The sequence below is a fragment of the Diplotaxodon limnothrissa genome, linkage group LG2 (assembly GCF_057381915.1).
Source record: "Diplotaxodon limnothrissa isolate DT_005_m linkage group LG2, D_limnothrissa_male_GT1.1, whole genome shotgun sequence".
Taxonomy (NCBI): Eukaryota; Metazoa; Chordata; class Actinopteri; order Cichliformes; family Cichlidae; genus Diplotaxodon; species Diplotaxodon limnothrissa.
In genome coordinates, this window is record NC_140597.1 from 2,954,962 (window position 1) to 2,975,542 (window position 20,581).

The 20,581-nt window shown below is 41.1% G+C and overlaps 1 protein-coding gene and 1 non-coding gene across 2 annotated transcripts; both read left to right on the plus strand.

Moving 5' to 3' along the window:
• The first annotated feature begins 450 nt into the window (after positions 1–450).
• Positions 451–522, plus strand: trnaa-ugc (transfer RNA alanine (anticodon UGC)). The gene has a single exon. It is a non-coding gene; the product is annotated as a tRNA-Ala (tRNA).
• A 7,836-nt stretch (positions 523–8,358) lies between these two features.
• mmp17b (matrix metallopeptidase 17b) lies at positions 8,359–19,180 on the plus strand. The gene is made up of 11 exons (XM_085365650.1): positions 8,359–8,499; positions 8,665–8,797; positions 8,896–9,037; positions 9,172–9,280; positions 9,358–9,535; positions 10,720–10,896; positions 14,854–14,956; positions 17,303–17,376; positions 17,486–17,635; positions 18,400–18,678; positions 18,798–19,180. The coding sequence occupies exons 1-11, from the start codon at positions 8,371–8,373 to the stop codon at positions 19,178–19,180; spliced, it is 1,857 nt and encodes a 618-aa protein (XP_085221776.1). The 5' UTR covers positions 8,359–8,370.
• The last annotated feature ends 1,401 nt before the right edge of the window (positions 19,181–20,581 follow it).

Sequence of the window (20,581 nt, forward strand, 5' to 3'; positions counted from 1 at the left end):
CGGTGGCATGATGACAGTTCCTGACAAAACGCTGTGAAATTCTCCGAGAGCACAATCTGACGTGTTGTAGGCACGCACGGCCAACAGCGACACCTGTTGGCCGTGTCATGGCGTTCACAGCCTCGGGCGAACCGGTCTATGACAGGAACCCACAGAACAATAAAATAAATAGTAGCAATCGAAAGTCTTACTATCTCTTTATGTAATATTTCAGGTTTAGCATGCGAAATAAACCTTAGCCCAAGTTTTAGTAGGCAGCACATTTTTAGTGTCACGTGTTTCGTAGTTCGCAGTATGGTTAAGGAAACGTGTGCTTCAAGGTAGCCTGTGTAAGTCCTTCTAAGTGACGGTACGGAATGTTGCCACTGACAATCTATGCTTACGTTGAGAGTATAATAGTACGAAACGTGCCATGTTTATATAGGCTACGGTGTGAGCCTCCGCTCGTGTGGGGATGTAGCTCAGTGGTAGAGCGCATGCTTTGCATGTATGAGGCCCCGGGTTCAATCCCCGGCATCTCCAACGTTTTTTTTGTTTGTTTGTTTTTTAATAAATTCATAAATTGACTGTTGGATTCTGTGTCCGAGTCAAATTTTCTCATTTTAAAAAAGTAGCAATTAGTAATATATATCTCGTTTCATGGTTAAGCTACTAGTTTGCCAAATGCACTAGTTACTCTGTGTTTGAAAGCACTGTTAGTATGATGTTCAAAACAAAAGCAGGAAGATCTCAAAGTAAAATTAAGTTAATTATTTATTTTAAAGTATATATTTTAATCGATGTCTGAGACAAAATACAAAGTGCAGGAAGTGACTGTTTCAGTTAGATGACATATCCCCGTTTCCCATATTTTAAAGACGATTTTAGGTTGTAAAGAACAATTATATTTTTGTCATTGTGTTCTGGCTGCTCAATCCAATTCCTTTGAGACTTCTTTCCTACCATCCATTTATTCTAAGTGGGGGGGATCACCGATTAACCAAACTCATGCATGTCTTTGGACTGCTGGAGGAAGACGGAGAGAATCCATGCACCACTCGGCACAGAGAGGGCATGGAGAATGGAGCAAAACCCAGAATCTTCTTGCTCTGAGTCAGCAGTATGGACAACCACACCACTGCCCACTTTACATATCATGAGATCCACCTGTGTAAGAAATTCAGAACCAAATGATTTGTCAGAAAAAGGTTCCCGTAGTTTTCATCACCATCATCACCTTTACTGGAACAGAGAGAACACTCAGGGCAACAGAAAATGCATCCGTAGCCAAATGCATTCAAAACTGGCAATACAGCATGTGCTATTGTACTATTCCAGCTGACAGCAGTGTCATTGTTGAACCAAGTAAGGATTTTATCCTGTTATGAATTTAAGAAAGATTTACATGAAATATCAAGTTAACTTTGTTGTGAGTTTCATAAAGTCTGATGATCTCAGTTCTGACATCTACATTAGTAATCACTCTTCACACTGCCTTCTTTGTGGTCATGACCTCTCCTCCACCCACAGCTCTGTTTGGGGTTTGCCATCATCAGATCACCAGGTCAGCTCCATCAGGACCAGGCTGGCCATTGTTAGCGCCATACAGTGCAGCCTGACCTCAGGCCAATGGCATATTCCATCATAAGGTAATCAGCTGCGGACACCCTGACTTCATGTCTGTTAAAATCATGGATACTGAAACAATATATTGTCTTTTAACAACTTGAGCTTCAAAATAACCACATGGCCTTCAGAACATCAGTCCCACTGCAACACAGATGTGCTCAGAGCGATCCCATGTGTGCAGCGCTTCAGAAAGGCTCATTCAGACAAGTTAACAGAGACACCATGCACACCAAAAAGGGCCATTTCTGTCACTACGGGTAACAGCAAGATGAACCACACACAGCCCCATTCACATATTTACCAAGATCCCCCCACCCATCATCCATCACCCATTACCCCAGAGTGACCTTTGACACCTCCCAGCAGCTGCATTTATCGGGAAATAGGCTGTTGTCATGGTGACTGAGGAGCAGTTTTATTTTCATTTACCCCTTAAACAGTGAACAAAAACACACAAGGAATAAAAAGTTTAAAATCTGACTTTCTTTGTAAATTATCCACATGTTTATCCCTGTATGGAAATATATATGGTAATGTTTCTGACTGCAAAAGTGTTTTAAGCTGGAGTACCATATGCTGTAACTAACCAGGACTAGAACAGTTGTTGTACTGTAATCTTAGCTTTTTAGACGTGGATATCACAGACAGTGCACTCTCATATACTGTAGCAGCTAAAGGAGACCATATTTTACAAAATCAGCTTCATGATGTACTCAGTAACCCTTGAAACAAGCAACTGAAGCCATGAGCCCACCAGGAAAGTAACTGCGATCATAGAATAAAGGAGCTTAGCGTTGTTTTCCCCTGTAGGTCTATACAAGCAAAATTATTTTGGCTGCCACAGTAGCTAACCCCCTGCTGGTAATTAAAAAGAACGCAGGTTCAAGGCAACTTTTCAAAGCCAGAAGCTGTCCACAATTAAAAACAGAGACAGGATCCATTAGGAATGTGAGTTATTGTCCTCTCCTGACGGTGTTGACTTCAGTTTAAATATCTTCTTGTTCTGCTGTGTTACTATCCTATAAACAACTGCATTCCTCAGCATGTCTTACATGCATTTGCATGTAAGAAAAGCATGTCTTACATGCAACTGCATTCTTATTTGCAGTTTACACAAAATTTGCATCACACCAATCGTATCGTATTGCAATAAAAGAAGCAGCGAAGGACATTTTGTTCAACAAAGAAAGGGAAAAATTATTAGTAAAACATTTTACTATCTTTCTCATAATGAGAGGTAAAGGTCTTTGACAGAGGATTCACTGTTGGGGTGGAACGTTCAGTCACAAAACTGGTTGACTGGCCAGTGTTTGAACAGGAATACTGTCTGAGTTGAGATTGCTCAATGTGCTCATTGATGGCTGCGATCCTTGAGCATTAGTGAGGTGTGTGAGGATGCGAGCAGAAGTTGAACCCATGGAAGTGCAGAAGAGTGATGAGTTAGATGAGGGAGTGACTTGGTTCTCTTGGTTCATGAGTCATGTTCTACTTGTACACCAGGAGGACGATTCACTCAGTCTTTGCTGTAATTTTTATAATTAAATACCCAGAAAAATGACACACACACACAAACACACACATATAACCCAGGACCCATGAAGACCAACAGGTTCTGGTGAAGACAGAGATGGAAATTGTTGTTAAGTTGTTACAGTAATTCATCAGCAGCTGTCTTTTTAAATTACTTAATGTTTCCCACTGAAAACACTGCTTGACTTTGCTGTGACGTGAGCACAGAAAGCAACAGAAAGCATAAAGCAAGTATAACAGTTTACATGAGACGGTTCAAAAGGAGCCTGAAATGAGCATTTGACTAATGCTAGTTAGGCCTGAACATTTGGCCCCTACAACGAGGGCATCTGTAGACTCGTTTAGTGGTTTTGACCAGGGATAGGCCACTAATGATGTTCATGAACATCATGAATGACATGCACCATCACTGCTGGCTATGCATCCTGTGTGTCAGCACACCCGTGACAAATGTACTTCAGTCTAAGAAATTGAAGTCAAAGAGCAGAGAACGGTCAGTCCTGAGCATCAGTCCGTCACTGGATCTGCCTGTTCTGCTACAGACACACATAACAGGAATCAGGTTTCCTGAAAACACACTGCATTCGTCCTACACGTGTTTCTAGTTGCAGCTTTTTTCTCTCAGCAGAGAAAGACCAGATTAGATTGAGCTTCATGATCCCAGCAGGATGGTGCAGGGTTCACATGAAGGGGACTCACCAATGGAAGAAATAACATTAGCATTGACAAGAATATGGAGAACATGGCTTAGTGCAGTTCATGCTTTTTTCATTGACATGAACAGTAGGATATCAGTTGCATTTAAAGAAAGAGGCCAACATGAGACCACCCCTCCCACCAGTTCAGTGGATTAAACACAAAGAAGAAACACAAGGAAAAAGCTGCAGCAGAACGAGAGGGAGCCACAAATCTGTCTTGGTTTTGTTTTAATCCTCATGTTAAGAGGATTGTGTGTAAAAATGTCATCATGAGAGAAGATACACATAAACATGCAGATGTTGCACACATGCAAAGGCACACACACGTGTCTAAACCCATCTTTACTGTGCATCACTAATCCTGCACGAGTCAAATGTTGCATTCTGCACTCACAGAGTATTGTGCCACAACTAATGGTTTTCAAATCAGATTTTCTTTGTTCATAAATTGTGTACTGAGGGCAAATAACTGACTGATAGGAGGAAAAACAAGTTGGGAAAAACCAAGGCACAATCTCGGGATAGAGGAAGGAAGATATTTCTGCAAAGATGAAACTCTTCATTTGTCATGCTGCTGTGGCAGTGGGTGGGGTAGGGGGTGGGGGTTAGGAGTCAGGCTTTGAGGAAACGAGCAGGAGAGTAGAAAGGATCCATCTGTTCCCATTGTGGCAAATGAAGAGAGAGCAGGGAGAAGCAGAAGGCAGAGCAGCAGGAAGGTAAGTGTTAAAAGCACTTTTCTCATCTTTAACTTGCTGTGATTCAGCTTTCAGACTAAATTTGGAGTTAGTGTAACTTAATGTAATGAATGAATGTGCCGTGGTCAGTGGTGTGAGATGTTAGGTTTCATTGTCAGATGGTGACAATATTACATGTGCAGGGACTAATACACAGCCTGAATTACTGTACAGCTGTGCCAATACCGCTGCTCGAATTCCTCCAAACTCTGCTTTTCATTTAAAGCCTGACTTAACTAGTCAAACGCTGTGAAATGCAAAAATAAGTCAGCTTTGGGGTTAAGACAAAAATGTATGCACTTACATTTTAGAGCATGAACTTTACCTGATCAGCTGCTTTGATGCAACGTGATTTGCCACCAAAGCAGTTCCTCTAATGTTCATTCCAGCTTGTTTAATTCAGAATGTTCTTTCTGACAGTCGGCTCCTTCGACCTTCGCCCTCTACTCTTGTGGCTGCTTTAATCTCATTACTTTAAAGCTGCCTTGTCCTCCATTCATCCTCCCTCCTCCTTCTCTGCCCCAGTGCTCTAACTGAAATGGTACACCCTCTAACTTAATTAATGGAGGCATCTTCTGATTGACATGGGCACACACATATCTAGCAGTGTCCTATGGGGCAGGGCACAATGCCCTCCTCTCTGTATTTTATGGAAATTCTCGTCCATCTCGTGATTGAATCTGGTAGGTTTCTCCACCCTGTGGGAATATACAACGTTTCCCATCAGCTTCTTTGACTCACTGCTTTAACGCGTCCGTGCTATTGTGACATGGAGTGTCACAGTGTGCTTCCTGTTCTTCTGTGACAGTTTTTGCACTTTACTTTCTAGCAGTAGCAAAAGTAGCCACAGGACGTGCATCACCACACAGGGAAGGTTGGGAAGGGCCTGGTTGCATGAAGAGATTTGATTGGGTAATCTAGTGTCACTGATAAAAATGAATGGATGGGCTGCTGTCAGTGCTTGTAGGGCCAGTGCACAGCAGACCTTCAATCCAGTCTGTGGCCTGTGTAACTATATCGACCAAAAAATTATATTGACACATCAGCACACCGGGCATGCCAGATTACCAGTAACTCTTTAGTGGATCTGTTAGACTGGAGTGCAAATTGCACAGCATCCAGAGACGTGCCATGAATAACCTTCATGATGATTGAGCGCCATGGGCAGCAGTCATGCAGGCAGGTAGCAGCTGTCCTCTTTGGGACTATGATGATGGTGGTGGATGTGAAGCACACTGGTACAGGCATTATTCTCTTATATTTTATTACATTGCAGGTGCAAATGTAATGTACTCATCTTTGTATCCTTCTGAGACCCAGAAAAAGGTTTTAGTTGGTCTCATTAATGCAGCCTTGTTGCATCACCAGCCAGAGGACATTCTTTCTTTCTCACCCGAGACATAAAGATGACTCGTGACTTTGACTGACTGCCAGATGCTGAGTTATACACCGGGTCCTGGCTATAACTAGGACCCAAGATAATCCGAGTCATGTCACATATACAGATATGCTGAATGATGCTTTCAATTTTAAGAGACGAGCACCTCCCTCTGGTTTGTAGTTGATCTGTTTTCTCATTAAAAAGTCTTTCTACCCAATTTCAAAAGAGTTGAACTCTAATGAAAAAACCTCCAAGGCCTAGCTTACACATTGCTTCTTATACATAATGGAAGATGAGTGCAGAACATACCAGTGTGTCCTCTGACCTTTCACCATCCCGGGACAGCTATTCGTCTGACTCCCTGCCTACAAACTGAGTGAAATCCTTTAAAATCTCATTCACAAATCAGAGTTAGTAATTCCTCTGTCCACTACAAAGGACACTGAATAAAAGTTCTCTTTCAAAAGTGTTAACATTACTGCACATTTCTGAAATTCTACTAAATTGAAGATAACAATCTAATATTTGTCATGAACCGAGGTTCCGCGCACAAGCTGGACCCAGAAGCAGAACCAAAAGGGTCGAGGCGGCGGGTGCTGATCGTGATCCAAATCTCAGACGGGCAGGCGGACAGGCAGGTGGCTCACAACACGCCGAGTTGTGATCTGAGTACACAGGGCAGAGTAGTGTTAGTTCAGACGGATAAGTTTTCATAAGGGCTTTCCCGCAGGTGTGCGTTACCGTTGAGCGACGGCTACGGACTGGCGTGGAGCAGCAGGTAGGGCAGGATTAAATAGTCCACCTGGTGATCGCCTGGGATGGGATGCAGGTGTGGGGTTAGCAGCCACGCCCACGGGCGTGGGCATCCCATCAGCACCCCGGACGCCGGGCCGTGGACAATGACAATATTGAAGAAACAATTTGAGGGTTCATTAAAATATTCAATTAAATTCAATTTTATTTACATAGCGCCAAATCACAACAATAGTCACCTCAAGGTGCTTTATATTGTAGGTAGACCCCTATCCGGTTGTTCAGTGATGACGCGACGAATCCTACTTCCGGGTCTAAAGTAGTCTGCGTTTAATATGGCTTTTGTGTTGTTAATGTTTAATGTTATGTATTTTCTTCTATTTGATCTCAAGAAGCTCCTAAAACAGTCAGTGATCACTGTTGACCTCCCTCGGCTTTTATTACCACTAATCATTTATTTAAGCTCAGTTTTTAAAACCTTAGGATGTAGCTACAGCCCAGCCCATACAGCAGTATATGAATGACTAACCTCATGGATGGATTATCTCAGTTGTTCTCCTGGCTGAAGTTAGGTCCTTTTACAGCATCCTGCCATGCGATTACATTTGTTCCTGACCACCGAGAACACTCACGCTAACTTTTATCGAGTGGAAATAAAGTTAGCTTGTTTATATTATGCTAACATAGCTGTGTCGCTAGCGGTCACATAGCACATCATTATATACCAGCTAGCCCAACTTCAGTAACCCTACAAACGTCACTGCTGTTTAGTTTTCTGTCTTCATTTATGCTGGAAGTGATAACAGAGCTGTACATTTGAATTTGTTTCCAAAACCCCGCAGTCAGGACATGCTATATTGTATTTAGATAGAAGCTAGCGAGCTAACTCCCTGCTAACTTCTAACTCCGTTAAATGTCATAAATTCCGTTTTCATGGATGCCTGGATGTTAAACTCAATTGTTACACCTGGTAGAGCAGAACGCTGATCATTTTATTAAAGATGAAAGACTTTAGACAGTTTTTCAACTCTCAGTAATGCCACAGTGATCGTTTGATATATGGACCTGCAGCGGAGTTTAGACCCAGACACGGCTAGTGACGTCAGACTGAACAACCGGATATCATATCACTTAATCTGAAATGTGGGACCTCCAGTGCCTTTTCATTTGGAAAAGAACTCTGTTATTACTCTACTAGCCCAATCCCCCAAAATGTGGCATCAATAAAAGCCCAGCGTGTCCCCCGACACCACAGTAGGACTCAGATTGCATAGATTCTGGTTGATGTAGAGGTTCATGTCCTTCACAGAGGACACAAATGAATTGCGGCCTTTTAAGAGAATATAGTGTTTTTTCTATTTTAATAACTGCAAAGAATGCAAACTTCTGTGACTGCTGTGAGGCGACAGAACTAACCACTGCACCCGACCTTGTGTCCGTGTCAAGCCACCCTCTGTACCACTGTGCAAAATGTTAAAATATTTTTGTTTACTTTGGATAACTTAAGGAAAACTCTTTAAATGTCGGGCTTTAGGGTTTTTTGCTGCCCTGTCTGTATCGTTGTCTTTAATGTTTTAAAATGCCTTTGCTTCATTTCCAGTGGATTTCCACACACTGAAAATACTGCTTTCCACTGAATATTCAGTTCCAAAAACATGTAATCAAGATGAAGATGTATATGACTTTCCTCTGCTTGAGCTGTGGATGGATGCAAACAACTTGTGCTGCTAGTGTGACTCTGTCACCATCCTCTGCACCAGTGACACCCACTCAAGATGAGAGCTCCAAACTTGTGGTAATAGAAACCATACAACTATTGATGGGAAATTAATAATATCTTTACCAACTCTCTCATATATTACATTGGTAGTGAGCTTTATATATAATATAGATACAGGACTGCAGGATAGAAATGGAAGAAGAACACCCTGTTAAAGAGATCATTTACCCCCTTTGTTAGGATTGGCTGATGAAGTATGGTTACCTCCCACCCTCAGACCCTTCCACCGGTCAGCTGCAGGCTTGGACAGGTGTCACCAGTGCTGTGAGGGCCATGCAAAGGTTTGCAGGCCTAAAAGACAGCGGAGTTGTAGGTGAGGAATACAGATGGTGTCTTAAAAAGATGTTTATGCTGCTTCTCAAATCTAGTGTTCTCTGTGTGATTGGATAGAGTCTGTTCTCTGGTGTCCAGATGAGGAGACAATGGCGGTGATGAACACGCCACGCTGCTCACTACCGGACCAGGAGGAATCATCCAACCAAGAGAAAATAAATATGAGGAGGCGGAGAAGATGGGCTGTCTCCATGTGGACGCGCAGGAACATCAACTGGAGGTGGGATAAAACTTGCGAGGAGACTGTGATCAGTTCGATGTAGTAGTTCACAATGGCTTCCTATTGTCAGTAAGCTGTGCTTGGTGAAGTATCTGCCACTCGGTGAGGTCTTTGCGTCTATCTTACCTCGTCAGGTTGCAATCATATCCCTCCTCTTCTCATCTGTCTCGGGAAACAATTCGCTCACTTATCTTCTACGCTTTAAGAGTGTGGGCCGAGCCAACGCCACTGGAGTTCCATGAGGTTTGTCAGATGCCACTTTTGACTAGAACTAGCCATTCTGTCACACAGTCGATGAGTTTCATTCATTCTGTTTCCAGGTGGGCAGTCCGGATGCAGCTGACCTGTGGGTAGACTTCTTCCATGGTTACCATGGTGATGACTACCCCTTTGATGGGGCAGGTGGAGCAGTAGGCCACGCTTTCTTCCCCTCAGACCCAGCCCGGGCAGGAGTAGTTCATTTGGATGCGGAAGAAGAGTGGGCATTCAGACAGCCAGGTAGAACAACACTTCAAAAACATAAAAGTCTAACCTTTTATGAGTCTTTTGTCTTGTGTCTTCACATGGTGTAGATTAATGCAGCTTGGTGACCAAGCTTGACAGTGCTAGGTGGTAACTCAGTTATGGTCCTTTCTTGCTCCAAAGTTGCCAAATGGCAGTGGACAAAACAATAACACTGAGTCCAAAACCAGTGAGCTTTGGACCACAATGCTACCTCCATACACTCTATGGCCATACTATCCGGTTGTTCAGTGATGACGCGACGAATCCTACTTCCGGGCCTAAAGTAGTCTGCGTTTAATATGGCTTTTGTGTTGTTAACATGTTTAATGTTTTGTATTTTCTTCTATTTGATCTCAAAAAGCTCCTAAAACAGTCAGTGATCACTGTTGACCTCCCTCGGCTTTTATTACCGCTAATCATTTATTTAAGCTCAGTTTTTAAAACCTTAGGATGTAACTACAGCCCAGCCCATGCAGCATGATATAAGTGACTAACCTCGTATTGTGGATGGATTATCTCAGTTGTTCTCCTGGCTGAAGTTTGGTCCTTTTACAGCATCCTGCCATGCGATTACATTTGTTCCTGACCACCGAGAACACTCACGCTAACTTTTATTGAGTGGAAAAAAAGTTAGCTTGTTTATATTATGCTAACATAGCTGTGTCGCTAGCGGTCACGTAGCACATCATTATATACCAGCTAGCCCAACTTCAGTAACCCTACAAACGTCACTGCTGTTTAGTTTTCTGTCTTCATTTATGTTGGAAGTGATAACAGAGCTGTACGTTTTAATTTGTTTCCAAAACCCCGCAGTCAGGACATGTTATATTGTATTTAGATAGAAGCTAGCGAGCTAACTCCGTGCTAACTTCTAACTCCGTTAAATGTCATAAATTCCGTTTTCGTGGATGCCTGGATGTTAAACTCAGTTGTTACACCTAGTAGAGCAGAATGCTGATCATTTTATTAAAGATGAAAGACTTTAGACAGTTTTTCAACTCTCAGTAATGCCACAGTGATCGTTTGATATATGGACCTGCAGCGGAGTTTAGACCCAGACACGGCTAGTGACGTCAGACTGAACAACCGGATACCAGTAAACCATGACTTGTTTCTCTTCTTCTTCTAATCAGGTCATCATTTTGTTTTCTGTTCCTCCTCTTCTGTTTCCTTCCCAGTCTCTGAGGGTACCGACCTATTCACAGTGCTGGTTCATGAGTTTGGCCACGCACTGGGCCTTCCTCATTCCTCATCCCGTCACTCAGTCATGAGGCCATACTACCTGGGTCCCGTCGGAGACCCTCTCCACTACCGCCTGGGACCCCAAGACCTGGAGCACATCACTCAGCTCTATGGTGAAGCTTCTCACACCATGATTTAATCATTAATACTGATTATAGTTGATGTGTGAGGATGTGTAAACTAGACTGAATGTAAAATTTCAGTATTAGCACACATAGGATAATATAAAGTTTGATGTAAAAGGATAAACACTGAAGTGCAGTTTAAAGGATGGATGAGGACAGCTGTGAAATAGCTCCCTGGTCTGACCTCTGGTGTGTTTATTGAGGAAGGACAGAATTAGTTTCTTCACAGCTTTAGCCTCCACATTCAGCGAAGACTCTCATGAAAGCCTCATACTGTAAAATATAAAAACGAGGAAATGTCTGACTGCGCTGTTGCTCAGAAACCATTCTTAACTTTTTTCAGTTCATTTTGCTTTTGCATAATGTCATGAATGCTTGACAGGCAAACCGCTGTGTCTGTGGATATTCAAGCTTCTGCCCACATGTTCCAAAAAATACATCCTTCCACTCAGTGTCGTTCCAGGTTCATTAACTATATTTGCATCTCGGGTTTAACAATTTGTCATTGTGAAAATTTACTAACCACAATCCATTTTTTAATGTTTGGTACTTAAACTAATGAACATGTAAAATATATTATTCATTGGCACAACATTTTATACTAAGGTCTGTGGCTCCTAGAAGTTAAACTTGAATATCTTTGCCACAGATATGATATGGAATTGTATCTGTGGTTTTAAGTGAAATGCAAAACTATCGTCTGACAAGTAGTTTATAAATGAATAATTTCACAATATGAAGCACGCTGGAGAGAAAACAAGCCTTTCTGTAAAATACTTGGTTACCAAATACTGTGGCAATAGTTTGGGACATTGAACTGTGTTGTACTAACCTTCTAAAATGAAGCTAAATGAGTAATCATCACAGTAGGCTGGGCTTAACCAAGCATGTGTGACACACTGGAAGTGACAGTAGCTCTGGCTGTGTCCCACCAACCTGCAGTTGTCAAGGGCGAGAATGCGGTGGACTCAAGAGCAGACTCAATTTGCTTAGAACTGTGTATAATTTATTGAAAAGAACAAAACTTGAATGGAACTGGGTTTAACAGAAACCATACGCAGAAACTAAAGGAAATCCGTGGGCGGAGAAACCGGCGTAGAGCACGGGGAAACTTCTAACGGGAACTTCTGTAAACACAGGAGAGAGATGTTACTGAATGGGAAAAAACGAGTAAGGGACAGAGGTACGGAGTGCCAGTGGATAGTCTTGGGCTTACTTGGAGACCCTAGTTATTAGGCGGGGAAAAGGCTGCCATGGGTGTATTCCAGAGAGGGTCAAGAGTGGAGAGTCCGGTCCAGATTCCGAGGAGGTGGAGAATACAGACTGAAGGGCAGGCTGAGGAGAAGTGGAGTATATAATCCTCGGGTTCCGAGCAGACGGGAGAACAGGATGGAGACCAAAACAGCACTACTGGTGAGTGCGATGGGTGGAGAATCACAGATGGTAGCAGGACGAACTGGCGAGGAGTGGCAGGCCGTGCTGGCTTAAAAACCCTCTAGGTGGAGCCCCGGAGATTGACAACAGGTGATGAGCTGGCCAACTCCACTCCCAGGGACAAATGACAGGAACCTGGACCACGCCCAACCAGACACTCCCACAGCATATGACAGCAGTGGTTCTTAGACTGTCAGGTGGGCCCCTTTAGTGGTGCATGGAGCCAACCGCAGAAGGAGCATTGAAGAACCAGTCAGTATAACCCAAAATGGATCACCGTGAACTCAGCAGGGAAGTGTTTGCAGAGGTCAGGAATGACGTTTTCCTACACAGCAAATTCAAAAGTGTTAAATGTTTTGGTGTTAATAGTCTCCTTGCAAAAGTAGAGTTAATTTTACTCTAAGCAGAGTCACATTCTTTTAATGTAACTCTGAGGTGTAAAATGATAGTAGTTAAAATCGAGTGTTAAAAATGAGTGTTTCTCTGTCAAATCTGGAGGTGTTACAATGGAAACATTAACTCTTGACCTCTTAACTCTGAACTCCTAGAGGGGCTATGACACCAACAGAGTAAATTCACAGACTCCGCCCTCAGCACGGCTCCAATCGAAGCTGAAGTGAAGCCGTTTCAGAACATTTTGCTCTACATATTTGAGTTGTTTGCCATGCTTGGTAAGTCATTTTTTCAAAGATTGTTTCAATTATTATTATGAGCTTTTACTTCTGTGGCTCTTTGGAGTTGAGACAAAGCTGTGTGAAAGGCATTAGCCATGTTGCTCGCTGATAGCATAATATTCTGTTTTAGCTAGCTGAAAGGTATTGTTTGCGGGCAAATACCACAGCCTTGAAAAAAAGCTTGCATGTGAATTTTCAGTCAAATCTTTGGTCAAATACACCTAAAACAATGTGTAGAATGTGAAATGTTGGTATAATGGTGCTACTTGAAGCCTGAAAACGATCGCCCATAAAAAAAAACGAGCAAACAGCAGTAGCAGACGTCCTGACTGGATTCTACGTTAGCATAGATCCCTCCAGAGTTTTGTGCACACGGTTTAGGTAAAAATGAAAAAGTTTTACATTTAGTTCAGTATTACCTGGCTCAAAGAGGATTCCTTTTTTTTTTTACTGTGCTGCAATTGTTTACTGGATTATTTGTGCCATTAATTAGTGTCAACTAATTTGTATTCAATCTCCGCACAGGATATGCTTGTGAAGATGGAATATGGGGGAGAGCAGAAGTGCGCTGAAGTTCCACAAAGGGATGAATGAAGGACATGCATGTTGTATTGAAGAAATAAGTGATGAGATGCTGTTATTTGCATTTACCATGTCAGACCTTTTGATAAACAAAATTCTAATGAAAGTGAGAACATGTACACTGTTACATCTTTCAGAAAATGTTTTGAAATTGTGGTGCACAGTTCAGAATAAATGTTTTTCAAAAACCATTGCGTCTTTTTAGTAAATGTTTATTTCCAAAAGAAATTTCTAGAAGTTCAGAACAGTAAAATTCCCGCTTTTTAGAATGAATTAGAAGATAACTCTTACGTAGTTAAACTAAAATACTCTTTGAGAGTTAATATATAAACTCTTAACACCAAGTGTTAAATTATCAACTCCAGACAGATTTGGTGTTTAACACTAAATCAGAGTTAACGTACCAACTCTCCAAAAAGAGTTAAATTAACACTCTCTGGTGTGGACCCATATAGACACTTTAATAGTGTTGAAATCAAATCCGACAGTGTTAATTTGGACATGCTGGATTTGCTGTGTATGGACCCATATAGTGCTGCAAGACTTTTTATATCTATCACTGGCTGCTGCCCTTTAGATAGAAGCAGATTTGAGGCATTTCTGCATTGGCTAAATTTTTCCATTGAGAATCTACGTTTATATTCCAGTTAAATGGGGTTTAAGTCTGGAGACTGTGCTGGCCATCACCATCTTGTGATGTCTTCGGTAGTCAAAACATGACATCACTGTTTTGTACATTTTAGCACAATTTAATCCCCACATTTGTGAAAGAAAAGAAAAACACTTTTTTGAAAAGTCTGTAACAAAACCATCAAATCTGATAAAGGTTATTTAAATGCTGCCAAAGAAGAATGGATTGGAATAATAAAAATACGTATCCTAGCCTTAATTACTGGTTTATTAATAATGAATGATGCTCATAGTGAGTAAAAAGTGAACTGACTGCATTTTTTGGACAGAGATTCACTTTTAATGTGTTTGTATAATATAATACAGATACATGAAAAACACTCCCAAAACAGAATAAATTGTTACAAATAAAAATCTTTACTGCAGACACTAATTTTACTAATTTAATAATAATAATTTTGTGTTGTAAGATTTATGGGTTTGTCTTATCCTGAAATCTTACTGATGGCTCTCTTCCTGCAGCTCGAAGTTTCTCTTCACAGCTTCTCTTCTCCACAGGGGCGGAGGGGGAATTTAGTTTTTTTTTTAAGCTTTTCCATTTAAATTGTTGTGATTTTTGATTTAGGCCAAATGAACAAGCTGCTGTCTACGGAGGCTCCTCGTATCACCACAGAGTTGCACCACAGAGGCCATCATCATCATCGTCGTCAGCATCATCATAGGCATGGGTATGACTTACTGAGAGATTTTTCTGTTAATAACAATCATATTAATATTATCATTATTAATAATAATACATTTAAGAATAAATAAAATCATAAGACTATAAAAAAAAAATAAAAAGCAGAGGATTCATGTGACAGGATGAGTAATTAAACCCATTTAAAGGAGTGTGTTTTGAGACGGGATGTGAAGATGGAGAGAGTCAGAGTTCTGAATGTCTGGCGAGATGGAATTCCAGAGGCGAGGAGCAGAGCAGCAGAAGGTCTAGATCCCATAAAAGCCAAACGGGGGAAGGGACGTTCACACGGACAGAAGGAGACAAAAACTCTTTGTCATAAATATTCTAGATGGCTACAAGAATTCTTACTGTGTGCCTCTTTTCTTCCATATTTTTGCAAAATCATCTAATATCAGTATTAAGATTTTAAATTTAATTTCAGCCACCAAAGATATTTACATAAACAAGCTAGATAAACAATAGATAGATTTTGTAAACAGGAAAATGTTTACAGTGCTAAGTTAACAGCTAATGCTAGCAAGTTCCGCCTGAAACAGCTACAACAGACAGACATTCGTTACCATCTGAGGACAGCGGCGAGTCTAGGATCAGAGCTTTGGGGGTGCTGAGCACCCAGAGAGCTGCCCAGCCAGGCAAGATAAATCATAAGATTCTGAAATTCATCAAGTCACTCTGTGCCTGGGTCCTCGTCTCAAAACATGACGTCACTGTTTTGTACATTTTAGCACAATTTAATCCCACATTTGTGAAAGAAAAGCAAAACACTTTTTTGCAAAGTCTGTAACAAAACCGTCAAATCTGATAAAGGTTATTTAAATGCTGCCAAAGAAGAATGGATTGGAATAATAAAAATACGTATCCTAGCCTTAATTACTGGTTTATTAATAATGAATGATGCTCATAGTGAGTAAAAAGTGAACTGACTGCATTTTTTGGACAGAGATTCACTTTTAATGCGTTTGTATAATATAATACAGATACATGAAAAACACTCCCAAAACAGAATAAATTGTTACAAATAAAAATCTTTACTGCAGACACTAATTTTACTAATTTAATAATAATAATTTTGTGTTGTAAGATTTATGACTTTCATGCTTTCATAGTGGTCCTTAGGAGAGCTTGACATTTTTATCAGGTGGTCCACACTGTAAAAAGTGTGAGAAACACTGATAAGTGTGTGTGTGCTTTTGGAAAACATTTAAAGCTGCTGTACAGAATCTTTGAAACAAGCTTAAAACATTTGTAGAAACAGAGCATCTGCTTCTCTTTACAGCTGCTCACTCCACCAGGGCTGTTTGGCTCTTTCTGATAGTGAGCAAATGTGATGCACGTACATGCGGCAGTCATACAGACAACTGGACGGTCCAAAGGTTGGCCGACCTATTACTGGCTGAGGTTTTAGTAGAGTTGTGGCTGAACCACATAAAAATATATCATTAATTTTAATCTCCCCGATCAATGATAATGTTATGTTGGAATGTTGTTAAAGAGGGTCAGAAATGTTTCAAACCAGTTTGTTTAGCAGATTCTGTACAGCAGCTTTAATATAGGGAGGACACAACTTCCAGATTGTGAGTAAAATCAGGTTTTTTCCTCTTTGTCAGTTTAACAGTTGCTGTTGTGCCTGTCACTGCTCCCTGTCTGTTTGCTTACCTGGTTCTTCCTGACCTTGTTCTTTCTCCTCACGTTCCCTCTTTCCTCTCTCCCTCTTTGGACTGACAATCATACACAAATATATTGTATTCAATTAGATGATAAATTACATTAATATGAAAAAAATACTATTAAGATCACTAACAAAAAGTCCTCTCTCAGTGTACTTTCAACCAAAAGGAAAATAACCAAACCACACAAACATCTAATAAAAGATAAATATTGAAACACTGATCCAACATTATTCTTGATTGACGGATCATTTGATTTTACACTTTTACCTGAATGTGGCTCCTTTTAAAAAAAATAATAAAAAAAACTTCCTTATATCCATTATGAACCTGGCTGTCTGTCTGTACTAAAAATGGTAAATGGCCTGTATTTGTATAGCACTTTACTGGATGTGTAAAGCGCTATACTAAAGCGCTTTACACATCCAGTCATTCACCCATTCACACACACATTCACACACTGGTGATGGCAGCTACATTGTAGCCACAGCCACCCTGGGGCGCACTGACATGTCAGTTGATTCATGGGGCGATTTTAGCCCATTTTTGGGCTAAATTCGCCCCTGTCTCAGGACAAAGAGTATGGCTGTGCTGTCTACTACTGTTAACCAAATGAAACCCCGACATTCCTTTAACAAGTATCCCTGTGTGCTTCTGCCCTTCAGCCCCTCCATAGATCACTGTAACACCAGTTTTGATGCTGTGGCAAAGATTCGAGGAGAAACTTTCTTCTTCAAAGGTCTGAAAACAGATTTTTATAAATGTAGTTTATGTAGTTTAACTATGGAAGATGTATCTATAGTAACAGGATACCACAATTCATTATTTTCATTGGGTCATCGCTTCAGGTCCGATGATGTGGAGGGTCAATGGCGGAGGCTTGGTGTCGGGGCGCGGTTCTTCAGTGAGGAGGTTGTGGAGGGGTCTACCCCCTGACCTGCTTCATCTTCAAGCTGTGCTGGAGAGGCGCTCGGATCATGCGATCATCTTTATCAGTGGTGCAGTACAGTAACCTACTTGTGAGAGGGGTAAAACGGTGTAAAGGCCACAACAGTCAGTGCAGATTACGCACCATAACTGGCTATTAAAATCGTTACTGAAACTGTTTAAAAAATCTAAGAAGATTCCTTATTTCTTTATTTCTGTAACAATTGATTGACGTGAGTTTTTTTTAGCTCATATCTCTTCTAGCCTTTACATTTTGCACACTGAAGTACACTGAATGTGTTCTTCAAAATTGTCTTTTTCATAGAATTTGCCTATAGCCATTCCTGAATTACTTTTCAAGCAAGCAGTGATACGTTTGAGAGATAGTGATGTCTTCAGAAAGCAGAACTTGTTGAGATTTATGAGATTATTACTTACTTCCTGCTACTTTCAGAAGACCTACATGCACCTGTCCTATAGCTTCTTTGAACATCTCCTACAGTTTGGCTGTAGATTACATTCTCTATAACCAAAATACTTTTAGCATAGTTAAGGACTAAATTCTCCAGCATCAAAACTGATGTGTCCAATTATTAAACTTTATCTGGCCTTGGATGTGGCTTCAGGTTTTTAAACCTTTCCTTCTTATTTCTTTGGCAACAGACATCCACTGCCTAGAACATGCATGCAATGATAAAGTGAGAGTGTAAATACAAAATAATACATCAAAGCAGTCACAGTGGACAAGCTTAAACCTTTTTGAAACAATCGATGGTGTTTCACTGCGAATCATCGAACTGGCTTACTAACCTTTTCATGTGACGTCTTGCTGCAGGTCACCAGTTCTGGCTCTTCAAGGACCTGTCTCTGCAAGAAGGTTACCCTCAGCCCCTGTCTGCTCTCAGGACGGGCGTCAGCTTAGATTTAGCAGACACTGATAACGACGATGATGACGAGCAGGCAGCAGGAGCATTAGAGAGATGGGGCCTGGTCTGGGACCCGGAGGAGGGGGCTGTGTGGGGAAAAATTGGAGATGCCAAACAAAAGAATCAAGGAGACACCTGGACACAACTGCTCAAAGAGGGTGTGAATGGAATCACTACAGACACTAATGGTGAGGATCTGATTCATGTGTGAGATCTTTCTATTAAAGGATGAAATAAACGGACAAAGTTGACTTAATTTAACTAGAACCAGACTAAATTCAGTGAAGTTTCTTTTATTTCTCTCCAGGCTCTGTCTATCTCTTTAAAGGAGAGTCCTACTGGAAGTTCATGTTTCCAGGTTCATCACTGCATGATGGATACCCACGATCCTCTGCTGCAGACTGGCTGGGCTGCACTGACTCATCCTCACCTGGGATGCAGGACCTCTCCTTTTCACTGTCATCACCTGGAGGAAGAGAGGAGCCCAGGGAGAGTTGGAGATATCGGGGAGAGGAGGAAGAACTGATAAAAAGAAAGCGGGTCAGAGACGGAACTAAACACAAAGAGGTGCTGGACAGAGGTTCACACATCTGGACAAAATGCACATGCCGAAACGGAGCCCTGGGGGGCAGGACAACATTTTTGATAGCTGCCTTGCTGCAGGTTACATGGGCACTGTTAGCTGTTTAAAGGTGCACAATGAAAGAAAAAACTGAGGTTTTATTAGACTAAACAGAGTGTGTGTACAACCTTTCCACAAGCACTCGCATCCTCGCCCTGTACTCCTGTCTGAGTGTGAGATTAGAAATGTGCTGCTGGTTTCAGGTAGCAGCGGTGCTAATTACGAGTGTTATTTTAATTAGGAGGCATATTTATTTACCTGTCCACCAGTCATCCGGTCATATTGTGAGTTATGACCAGAAAACTGGTTCCATCTGTGAAGGACTGAAGTTGCCAAAATCAATTATTAACAAAAACAACAATAATAAATAATAATCACGCAGACATTAACTGACTGATAATTTGACATGCTTGTATTTACAGATATCAGTGTTTTAAATGTATGTATGGATCTCTGTATTACTTTTACATTCGTACTTTACAGCAATACTAATCTATCCCAGGCATCACAGACACCACACTAGAAAATGAAAGTGGTTTGGGGAAGTTAAAATTAAAGAGATCATTTTTAATATCATTTTGATAATATTTTAATTTCAGTTTGACCAGTTTCACCCCAAACCCACCGTAGCTTTTAAACTAAGTTTCTCTTTATACAGACAAAAAGTGGAGTAGTGGCTTTATTAAGTGGTTTTATTATTTCACCTTCCTGGTTAATTTCTCTTATTGCCGTCCCATAGGTGACAGTCTGCAAGCACACACTGTTTAAAAATAAGGATAAAAATCTATGAAGAAGGAGAATAAATGACATTATTATTATTTTTTATCAAAGCCTAAGTTTACTGCAGTTGAACACCAACCTCCAACAGGGCAGTCAGTGATGGAGGTAGCCTTTAGCATGCAGCAGATTTGAGCAGTGTAAATGTACACCAACCAATTTGCACTTTTAATAACTCAAAGGGCAGCTGACCCTGACTCAGGTGACATCACTTAAGGACAGCTATCAAACTTAAAAACATTATCCTGCCACATGTTTCAGGTTCAAGGGTCTTTATTCGTCACATGCATAGTTATAACACACAATCAAATGTAACCTGACACGCTCCTTGACTTGAGCAAAAGGGGGGGGGACATTATATAATATAACATATACATTAGGTGGATGTGCAGTAGTAGCATGTATGCAGCAAGCAGGTAAAGTCTGTACATTAAGTGAATTAAATAAGAACGGACAATCGCTTCTGAACACATAACAACACACGAGAGAAATAGTTTGAGCTCTATTTTCTGACCATTTATTTTTACCCATTTTCCATTCATCTTAACAGCATTTACATAAACTATGCATTTTAATGGTGCACGTGTGATGTACTCTCTTAGAAAAAGCATTTCTTACTGCGTCTTCCCTCCTCTGTCTTTTGTTGTTAGAGGTTGTTGTTCTGGCCTGCTGCTGCTATTTCACATGCTTTT

Bases quoted from the DNA above. Each gene is read 5' to 3' on its own strand.
- mmp17b (XM_085365650.1), top strand. From the start codon at position 8,371: ATGAAGATGTATATGACTTTCCTCTGCTTGAGCTGTGGATGGATGCAA. The intron at 9,038-9,171 runs GTGGGATAAAAC...TTACCTCGTCAG, and splicing joins CGCAGGAACATCAACTGGAG to GTTGCAATCATATCCCTCCT. The intron at 17,377-17,485 runs GTCTGAAAACAG...TCATCGCTTCAG, and splicing joins AGAAACTTTCTTCTTCAAAG to GTCCGATGATGTGGAGGGTC.